This window comes from Hoplias malabaricus, chromosome 1 (assembly GCF_029633855.1).
Source record: "Hoplias malabaricus isolate fHopMal1 chromosome 1, fHopMal1.hap1, whole genome shotgun sequence".
In the NCBI taxonomy this organism is placed as follows: domain Eukaryota; kingdom Metazoa; phylum Chordata; class Actinopteri; order Characiformes; family Erythrinidae; genus Hoplias; species Hoplias malabaricus.
In genome coordinates this window covers 48,464,098-48,475,545 of record NC_089800.1, presented here as the reverse complement: position 1 = coordinate 48,475,545, position 11,448 = coordinate 48,464,098, and the positions used below count along the sequence as shown (strand labels likewise).

Genomic DNA, 11,448 nt, shown 5'->3' with positions numbered 1-11,448 from the left:
GCCTGCTCTATACACAGTGTCATGAAAGTATGACTCCTACATCAAATTTATACATTTCGTGATCTTTCAGTCTGTGGCCGAATCCTAATCACTCCCTGTGCCTGAAGTATGTCCCTTACTTGTTAGCATCATATTGCTACCCATCCCTGGGTCGTGATACTGCTGTCCTGGGGTTCAAAAATGCATTGTAATTTGGATATAGGCCTAATGTATGATGTATATTGCTAAATTTCTTTCAGGATCAACAAAGTATCTATTTATGGTTTTTGCTGTATAGTATTTTTTAACATCAGTGTTTCAGATTCAATTTTATTATTTCAATTTCAGTGGCTCAGCAGTATGGAGGGCCTCTTAAATATTAAGAATAAACTTTTTACTAGAGTAAACCATATTGACGAATGCTCTAGTGAGGATCCCTCCTCATACAGAGCAGTACTGTGGCTTAGGCCCTTGCGTGCAGTTTATGCCTTCTTGTTTATTACCAGAAAAGACACAGAAAGGCACATTGTTGAGGCTGGCTTACAGATAGAAAAAAGAATTAACAATGGCTTATTTCACTTTATCGATGTGGCATCTGAATGTTTCCTGCTACACCCCATTACATTCATGAATTCCACTCAAGAAAAATTGAAGATGGATGATGGATTACTTGGCACATTTATATTATTTGACCTTTCTTACTTTAAATTTTCCTTTCTTTATTCCTTGTGTTGCAATTTACATGCTCAGTTAAACTTGATTCTGTTTGAAATATTACAATGATACATTCTGCTTTGAGGTTTCCTGTAAACAAACCCATAGTAGGGCCAACCTATTTAAATATAAAATAGGAACACCAATTTACTGGTTTCAAACACTTGTCTTGTAGCCCCTTTTATGGACATTATGTTCTTCCAGCTCCCAACACAGCCAAACTAAATAATCAGTCATAAACAAGCCCATTCTGAGCTGAAGCATGTTTTTGAGCAAGAAAACACAAATAAAAGACAGGGTGCTTTAGGACCAGGGACAAAAAGTAATAATTCTCAAACCAGTCCTCAGGACCTCCCACACAATGCACATTTTTGCCCGTGTTATGCAAACTATGCTGTAGAAAAAAAATCTGGACTCTCCGGACAAACCTGAGGACTGGTTTGAAGATCAGTGCCTATGTACCCTCCCTTTAGTCTACATCAGAGGTCACAGATCCTTTTTTGGTAACCTCATGCTCTGCACATTATTTTAAAGACACTGACCTAGCCCAGAAGTAACTTGTTGAAAAAAAAAGTGTTGAAGAATATCACCAATATGCATAGAATGCAGATTCATGGGGTAATATTACACACAATACCTGTAGACAACGCATGATAATGTATATTGCAGGGTTTTTGCAGTGTTCACTTAAGATTTTAATTCCTGTTTTTCTGCATAACCGTTACCAAGAAACATTTAAAGCCAGTACTCCATATTAAAACAACAAGAGTAGACAATACGCCCAGAAACGGATTTGTGCTTTAAAGATAAGGATGTTCTGTCATAAGAACAATTCATAATTAATACCCGAGATCAAAGTTTAAAGATCAGCACCCCTGGAAACACACTGGTAACCAGTTAAATAATTACTAGAAATACACAGTTAACCAAAATTGTAGGTTTATACGTACACGTGTGTGTTTTTTGTGTGTGTATATTCCAAAACAAAAGTAGGAACAATCAGAGTACAAGTAAGTCATTATCCTGCTGGATTTTCAAATAAGACTCCATGTTTAAAACATTGACCTGAGGAGGTCACAGAGGGCAGTGTCCTTGGAATAGGCTTTTCAGATCCACTACAGATTTCTAGCAAAATTAGACATTGGCAGAAGATTCTACTCTACACACCACACTTTACAAAATCACTTCACTGCCCAGCATGCGTCTCTTCATATCACATGTAACCAGAAAAATATGGTCATCAGTTATTTCTTTTTTTTTTCCCCAACTCACTCTATTGCAGTAAATGGCAAGAACATAATAAACTAGATAATGCACCACAACACTGTTAAGAAAAAACATAACTCATATGAAAGATATTTCCTTATCTGAAAGCCACACAAATTCTTTCCAGTCAACAAACACAGAAACAGGTCAATGCATCGGATTCTTAACAAAACATGTGGGGGCTGGTGGAAAAACAAAAGAAAAATAAAACATTTGGGCTTTAGCTCATCAACACAAAGATACAAAGATAATGATTTCATATTAGAATAGGACAGTAATAAATACATTGATATTTGTATAATGAAAAGAAGTTTTGAGGCAGTATGAAAAACTTCTTAAGCCTGCCAATGTGAAATTTAGGCTAGCATCCTCATTGTCCCTCTTCCACAGCCTGACCCTGCGGCTTGCTGGCTTGTTTGAGAAGAAAAGCACCATTGGAACACAACTGACTAGTTCTCCTAGATACAGTTACCATCCAAACGAAAGAGTGAGCAAGAGAAAGACAGAAGGGAGAGATAGGGATAATATTCGCATTTTGAGCAAGTGGAAGCCTATTTCCTGTGAAGCTTTCCACCCGTGCACTTGGCAAAAAGCCAAAAAGTGGGTTGGAAGCCCAGTCCCAGAGAAGAGCATGGTGGCAGTCAAGTGGATAAGTGATCATTCCGGGGAAGAGGGGTCGTCGTCATCGTCTTCGTCATCTTCATCGTCGTCGTCCTCATCATCGTCCTCGTTAAAAGAACTAGGTGTCTGACCCCGAGATTCTGAAGTATGTGAAGGTGCAGTGCTACTGTGGCTGTGGAGAAATGTAAACACACCTGACTAAGTATCAATCAAGCACGTGAAACATACAAAAGAATTACAACATTAAAAACTGCCTTCACTAGCCATCTTAGACAAGCTGGCATCACAGTTTCAGTGCTTCTAGGTAGTGCTAGTATTTCATGCATTCATTCATTCATTCTTTATCTGTAACCCTTATCCAGTTCAGGGTCGTGGTGGGTCCAGAGCCTACCTGGAATCATTGGGCGCAAGGCGGGAATACACCCTGGAGGGGGCGCCAGTCCTTCACAGGGCAACACACACTCACACCTACGGACACTTTTGAGTCGCCAATCCACCTACCAACGTGTGTTTTTGGACCGTGGGAGGAAACTGAAGCACCCGTAGGAAACCCACGCAGACACAGGGAGAACACACCAAACTCCTCACAGACAGTCACATTGTATCACATGTATATTTGTTCTTGTTAGGCAGATGTCACTAAAAATGAAGAAAGAATTAAATTTTACCTCGTATGGCTAAGAGGCGTTCTGTTGGTGTTCCTGGCCATTCCTGGGAAAATAAACCAAATGCATAAACTAGGATATTAAGTGACTGCAACAAACAAGCTAAACTTATTCTCCTGTCACTGAAATATCGGCAGCTTGTTAATAAATAAATCACTCAAAGTTAGTGGTGGCAAAAGTAAAAATCCAACTGATGCTTTTTCTAATTCTCACCTCATACCAGCCTCAGAAGTTCTGGGAAGTATTTTTACATATGGACCTGAATTTGCCACACCCCTGCTTAAAGTATCATACAAATAACAGTACCACGGACTGTGTTGGTGACAAGTTGATATTTAACCTTCATATAAACACTTCATGTGCATTGTTAAATGAACTGTTACGCATGATTTTTCCATCACATTTTTAAATATCCTGGATAATGTTAATCAAGCCTCTATTAAAGTATTATAGTATGCAGCCTGCACAAGCATCTCTTGGTAATGTTACATGTTCAAAAAGACTTTACTGATTACAAATATGTCAACGTGTTGAGAGAAGTTGAAATATAAATAACAAGAGGAACAACAACAGCAACAAACAAAACAAATAGCTGCACATCACACGACATTCCAGAAAAAAATAAGTATAACTGTGAAATACCAACAAAAGGACAGGCTGTTTTAAACTTTAAAAGAGCAGCTTACCAGTGACATAGCTCTCAAGGGATTTGGGCACAAGAGACTTGGCAACATTGAGGTTTTCTGGGGTGCATTTGCCATTCTCCAAACCCAGAGACATGCCCATGCGCTTCAGAATTTCAATGTCATCATGGATCTCAAACATATTGTCAAAATTAAAGAGGTATTCACATCTGCAATAAGCACAAAATTAATAAGCATTAGATTAGAGAACGAAAAAAGACATTTATTATGTAGATTAATAATGTGATCATTTTATGAAATGTCTGATTAGTGAACTGTTTGTTGATATATTTTAATGTTTTGTGTTTTATTTGTTTTTCTGTAGGAAAAAAATTAATAAAAAAATGAAGATACTAAAATGGTCATGAAAGAATCATACTTGTCACTGGAGATGGAACAGTCGATGACTGTGCGTACGTCTGTGTTAAGAATGATGAAGGGCAGCTGAATGACTGATCCAGGTGGAGGTGGAGACTTCGATGATGCTTCGTCAGCCTGGTTTCTCTGTACTAGGTTCTTAAAGGCTATCTGCTGCTCAAAGAAAAAATTGCAGGGGTTAGCTCATTAAGTGATCTTTCTACAACCCACAGCCCACTCAGTCAACCTGCAGAATCTATTATTTACAGGTGATTGAACTAAATTGGCACAACAGTAGCCCAATATGGAGCATAGGAGGAGCTTTCTGACTGATAAAGCACGGGCTTTATTCCCTCAGACATGACCTCCATTTAATTAACATACAGAAGCTAAGGTGCTATGTGAACAAGCTAAGGGCTACAAATTTGTGACTAGGTGACTTTCTGAGCGAGTAAATATAGTACCCAGCTCAACATACGGTAAAGATTTACTTGCCAGCACGTGCAGCGTGTGAGTTCGGAGGTAGTGGCTTGTACACTTTGGAAGGGAGTTCAGTTTCAGAGCGCGAGGTAAAGGATTACTTCTCTAAATTAAAGGCCTTCTTCTCTAATTCATAAAGCAGGAGTGCTGCTATTCACAAAACTGATATTCATAATATGCCCACAAATGTGTTCAAATATTGTGAGAGATGAACATAGTTTGTATGTATGTTTTTTTTCCACTGTACACATTAATATATTTTCTGTTCACAATGCTGTTTTATCAAGCAGCTCAATTACAGTAGCTATCTCAAATCTGACAATTTCTTATCATTAAATACAGAACTGAATGTGCAAGAAACTGTATCTTTCAGTTAAAAATACACACTACATTCCCATGTTTGATGAAGTGTAATGCACTACACTAGTTTATCAAACTGAAGGTTAAAAGTAAAACTTTTTGTTAACATTCAGCAAAGTTTGTCCAACCCAAATTTTATTTATTTATTTTTTAACAAAAGAACACATTTATGCGGTTGGTGTGGTACAGTGGTAACACCATTGGCTCCCATGTGAAAGTCCTGGGTTCGATTCCAGGTCTTGTCAACCAGTCTGTGCTACACCAATAAGAATCCTTGGGCAAGACTCCTAACACTGCATTGGCCTACCTGTAATACCAGTAACCTTGTAAGTAGCTCTGCATAAGAGCACCTGTCAAAATGCCATAAATGCCAATTTAGCAGACGCCATTATCCAGAGCATAAAGTGCATAGTGTTCACAAAGAATGTGTATCCTAGCTAGTACAAATAGGTTAGAGTCCAAACTTCCTCTGAACTTATACCTAGAACAAAACGTAGTAAGTGGGATACACAGCATCTAGTCAGTGCTCAAACCTAAAAAGAAAGGAGTTAAGCGCTGTATAAGTGAAAAAACTGTTACGGTGAGCACTTAGATTAGTGCTCACTTAAGTGGGTAACAAAGAGAGAGAGTCCGCTGTTTGGACAGCCAGTGAAAGTTTGTTCCACCGTCTGGGTGCCAGGACAGAGAAGAGTCTTAACGCTAGTCCTCCATGTGTCTTTAGGGATGGCAGGTTAAGTTGAGCTCTACTTAAATCTTGAAAGGCTTGAGATGCAGCCTGACTCTAGAGAGTTGAGAGTTTAAACCTGATGTGGGCAGCAACAGGGAGCCAGTGAAGGGAGCGCAGCAGTGGAGTGACGTGGGTGAATTTCAGAAGCTTGAAGACGTGCCGTGCATTGGGGCAATATTTATGGTCTGATTTGTATTTTAACGGCAGTATACTTGAATCCACTCCGTAGTATTAAATTCAGTTGAGCAGAACTGTTATATGACCTTTAAGTGTCTCTGCTTTTTCCACTCAGCTCTTCCTGCCTCACGTTGGGACACTGTTTAAGGTCTGCTTTGTATTTTAACCTTGAATCCACGCTGTGGTATTATTCTAATAATTTCATATCACAAGGCTCACAACCAAACATTCTCTTTAATGAGACATGCTCATGGGCATCAACATGCAAAGCTTAGGTTGGTACAAACCTGTAGTATAAGCTCTTCCAGCTGGCTTCTTTTCTGTCTAATTCTTTCCAACCTTTTCTGTTTCTCCAACTGAAACACAAGCACGTTCACAGAAGGAAAATGAGTCTGGGCATGCATGCTGAAGTTGCCCTTTTTTGAAATACATACATGTATAATACTATGGAATATATTATAAGTGGATGAGTGATAGCCAGTGAGTAATACTAGAAATTTGTACTGTAAGACGTCAGTGTTTCTTACAAGCGTTTTAAAAATGTATGAGATATTGTCAAAAAGCCCTTCACAACCTTCACATACTAACAAACACTTCATAAATACAACAAAAAATGTAAACCACTGTCACATACTGCAGTTAGAAACTGCCTAAGACTTGACATTTCTCCAGTACTAGTGCATATCTGGTCATATTTGTAAATCTTCTTTATTTAGAAAGACCATACTAACATAAATATTAGTTTTTCTTGCTCAAGCAAACCTCCTTTACTTGAAAATACACCTTTTTGGAAAAAGGAAAAAAAAAATAAAAATTAAAAGTGTGTCAGCTTTAGGCATCAATTCCCAAATATATTTATGTTATTCACCCATTAACTAATGACGGATATATTAGTTTTTAGAGTGTAATTTTACCAGCATTTAACTATCAAGTTTTATTTGGAACTATAAGTAATTATAAGCTAACACATATATATGTTGCCCAAAGTTTTGTTGGAATCAGTGTGGATTTAGACTCAAAACCTGATGTGGTTGGGGTCAGGTTGGACAGGAAGTTCTTTATTCACAATCTGACCAAAATTTCACACTAATTAGGAGCCCTGATGTATACTGGATCACATAAACTGCACATTTATGCTTTCCCTATGTAAACAAGTGAGACAAACATGCGCATTAAATAAGTTTGTTTTTCCATCTGCTCAGGTCTATCCATGTGGCCAACGCTCAATTAAACCCACCTCCAGGTTGCGAAACTCCTGTGCTGAGTTTGTGGGTAGACCAATCCAGCGAATCTCCTTCTTCTCTTTAGAAATTATGTTCATTGCCATCAACACATTCAGTGCATCATATACACGCCTGCGGATGTTCTTCTGGTCATACACCTGCTGCTTGTACAAATACAGACATGCAAACACACAAAGAGAATGAACCCATATCAAATGTATGACTTCATCTCCTAGTTCTTCTCTATATTACATACTCTCTGTCCCCCACCACTCATTCCAGGCCTAACCAAATGTCTGCACTCACTGCTAAACCATTTTTAATTATACTTTTAACATTCCAGAAAAGGGTAAGGTGATTAAAACTCCAGCCTGGTCTACATTAGTTGTCCTGTCAGAACTAATAATGGAAAGTATTTACTACACACTCCAGTCGCTCCAGGGAGAAGCAGTCCTTAAACACTGACCAGGTGCCTTCACTTTTCACCCAGACCACAATCAGATAATCACTGAAAAAGCAGTGCAACTGATTGGAGAGCAGCAGTAAGGGTTGAGCAGGAACTTAAGAATGTTCCATATTACAAGATGGACCTCTGACGTATTCCTTACCTATACACTTTTTGATTTTCTTTTATGCCCTGGGCAGTATGTTTTTTTTTTTATAACATTGAGAGAGAGAGAGAGAGAGAGAGAGAACTTAAAATATTTTAGGTAGACAACATCCTGAATGACTTTGTAATAACTAGGAAGACATTTGTCTAATGACTAAAAATGCAATGTGAATATTTGCTGTAGATGATCATAGACAGCAGCCATGAATGACTAGGTCAGGTGTAGCTGCTGTTTACAGTACGATCATGACCAAGTGTGGTCTACGTTCAGAAAGGGCGGAGAGCTCCTATGTGATCTACATGGCTCTGATTACACTTTATCCTGAAAACACGACCAGTACTTACAGTTGTTAACATATAGCTTGGGGTTAGTAATGAGTAATAAAGTACTAATGAAAAGGTCTGTGTGCATTTGAATCATAAATTGTGGGCAGTGCACATTCAAGTCAATTCAATTTCTTAGTGTTTGTTCATATTCTTTAAGATAACTGATATTAAAACAAGAAAAATAATTTCACAATTCAACTCACTGAATTTGCATGTGTCAGGTTGGCATGGGCAAACTCTGCTACAAGCTCGTCTGCTACTTCGTTGTAGGATGTTGTGCCTTTCTTCTGCACCTTCTCACACACCTTCATGGAGAAGTGTCGGAGGCCCTTCCCATTCTTATCAGCTTTCTTCATCCTTTTACTACAGGAGTAGTAGTACAGGCAGAAATATAATATTTAAGTTAAATTTATGGATCTACAAAACATTTCCAGTGTAGGCACATCTACATTAATCGGTCATTGCTGCTGCATGATTTATCAGCCCACCTCCATCCCATCCATCAATGGGCATTGACCACCACTGATCAAAAGTGATTTGGATGCACAACTCAAAACACAGCATGTAATTGTATGCCGTGCTCACACACACTTACTTTGGGGAACACAACTGGACTTTAAAACCATTGTTGTTCCTTTAAAAGGTACATTTACACAATGATGTACCTGTACATTACCCTTTTTCTGAGAGTGTACCATTAAACAAAGCCCTGTCCAGAGGGAAAGCACTCTGTGTATTGAGCCATAAATAAAAGTTGCTGGACAAATATTTAATTTTGACATGTAATCCATCTCACAGGCTGGCTGCTGGGTGTCTAGAAACACAGAATATTTACCTTCATGAATATTCAAAGAATGCAGATTATTATACAACTCACATTCGTAAACTAAAGCAAACCTGGAATATTGTACAAATACAAGCACATAAATATATGCCTTCATTGAAACACTATCACACATTCCTCCCTTCTCCAGGCTCTTTTACGCTCAGTTCCACTGCTGCTGACCCACAGCATACTGCTACACGTGCTGTGGGCGACTGTGTTCCCTGAACACATCTTGCAGCAAATCCAACAAATGGCACAGAGGGAACACGAGTAGGAGGAAAAGTGAGGTCTGAGAGGAGAGGAAAGAAAATAGCCTGTGTTCACACAAGGGCACTCATGGATTACATAATCACTTCAGAAGGACCTGCCTGGCATGTGCAAAAAATAAATAAATAAGCAAAATAAAACATTTCTTCCCTATTGGCTATATATACACAAACACCACATGGACGCAAGAGTGTCTGTGTGTGTGTGTGTGTGGGGGGGGGGAGGGGGGGGCTTATTCCACACCCGAGGAAGATCATAGTACAAGATCAAGTACAAATATTTTCTAACTATAGCAGCTTTTGGTGATTTTTGCTAGAAATGCTCTTTGAAGCCTATATTTAACCCAATGCCCAATTTAGCTACAGTAATGGCTATATTAAGATTAGAAAATAACCTAAGTGTTTGTTAAATGTGGAGTGAGTGAAAGTGTACTATGAAATTCAATTCATTTTCAGTCAAAACAGCCATTAAGTTAATTTTTCAAGAGATATTTATATAATTTAATATACTTCATGTCCTGTGATGAACTGGTGGCATGTCCAGATTTTGTTCTTGCCTTATGCCCAGTAATTCTGTTTAAGTCCCAAACCCACCACAACCCTGAACTGGAAATACAGTTTCAGATAATGAATGAACGAATGAATGATATAAAAGATGGTGTCGCTATCTAAAAGCTAAGAAATGAAAGATCATAGGAAATGTTTCTGATGTCTTCAGAACAATGCACTGCCCTGAGGACCAGGCATCAATATCTATGACTGTATTTCTGTTTATTAAATAGTAAATTACTGAAAATGTTATACAATCAAGCAATACCCATAACAATTAAGGCTAAAAGTGGACACATTTAATACTGAAAATTGTAATATGTTTAGTTGTGGAGGCTTCTGTGTAAATGTTCTATTAAGACACTAACACCAACAGAACACCCAATAGAAATCAATAAACATGGTTTTCTTTCTTTTTGTTTCCCCCTGATGCTAAAAATGATCAACATGCACTTGATGCAAGTCTGTCTTTGGATTCTGCACATTATGCACTGGATTAGGGCAGCACTGTGCAAAATATCTTCAGCAAAACTATTATTTTAATAGTAACCGTGTATCTGTAATGAAAGTGGATCCATTAAACGGCCAAAAAGAGGCTGGATGTACTTGAGAGAGTTGAGAGAAGAAGATAGTTAGCTCTGATTGACCAAGTAGTAATATATGAATACATGAGAAGGCAAACCCATTCATATTCATCCTGCCTCTCCCGCTCTCATACAAGAGTAGTGCAAAAATAAAATGCATCACTGCAGTGAGCAGTAAATTATAATACTGCTTCTCAGTGTGCTGAATGGAGGAACGGAGGGTGGGGGTTGGGGGTGTTTCATAGTGTTTTGCAGTGGCAGCTTGGGGTTCCAATTGTCAACACTGATTAGTTCCAGACGCCGAGCACACAATATTGGCTGTAATGAGAAGAAGTAAATGGCAACCATGTGGTAGTGTAAGGGGGGTGGGCATTTAAAGTGTGATCAGAGACAGAGATGAGTTGTGGGCATACATCACACGTGCATGCGTGTGTTTTTTTTAGAGAATGTACGATTGCACACACATTTCTCCGTAGCAACAGTATTGAGTCTCTCTCTCCTAAGAAGTGAAGAACTGCAGTCTCAGGAAAGGGGGAGGAGGAGGAAAGAAAGGAGAGGCATCTGACCTTTCACAAGAGAACATCTAGCAGTCTGTCATAATGCAGCAAAAAGTTGGAGACAATGGAAGGGACTTGATTTGAAGTGTGGCCTGTGTTAAGGCTGGACAATGTGGCAAAAATGTGCCATACTTAAAGACTGTCACAGTAGATTATATTTATCAGGATATTTGGGCTTGAACAAGTATAAAGAGATGAAATGCATCAACAAATTAGTACTGAAACATTTAAAAAGATCTGTAACTGATTCTGCCTGAAACAGAACACACTCACTTTGTACCATGTCACGTTATCTCCTAACAAGATTGTCTGGAGCGGCACTGAGAAAGTTGAGGAGTAAAGGTATGTGGGTCCACAGACTGGCTAGGGTTGGAATAAACAATTCACACCATTGTGAAAGTAGAGCTCAAAGAAATGTCAGACGGATATAACACAAGACGGCATAACTGGGAAGTCCTCCAAAAAGCTACATGTATA

The 11,448-nt window shown here is 38.6% G+C and overlaps 1 protein-coding gene across 1 annotated transcript in view; it reads right to left on the bottom strand.

Annotated features, from left to right (window-relative positions):
• Positions 1 to 711: 711 nt before the first annotated feature.
• tfdp2 (transcription factor Dp-2) overlaps positions 712 to 11,448 on the bottom strand; it is a 33,677-nt gene continuing 22,940 nt past the window's right edge. Inside the window, exons 8-14 of the mRNA XM_066665455.1 lie at positions 8,393 to 8,552; positions 7,267 to 7,413; positions 6,317 to 6,385; positions 4,308 to 4,459; positions 3,932 to 4,098; positions 3,249 to 3,291; positions 712 to 2,752 (exon numbers count right to left, since the gene is read on the bottom strand). Coding sequence (XP_066521552.1) covers positions 2,617 to 2,752; positions 3,249 to 3,291; positions 3,932 to 4,098; positions 4,308 to 4,459; positions 6,317 to 6,385; positions 7,267 to 7,413; positions 8,393 to 8,552 — 874 coding nt within the window. The 3' untranslated portion in view covers positions 712 to 2,616. The remainder of the gene's footprint in view (positions 2,753 to 3,248; positions 3,292 to 3,931; positions 4,099 to 4,307; positions 4,460 to 6,316; positions 6,386 to 7,266; positions 7,414 to 8,392; positions 8,553 to 11,448) is intronic.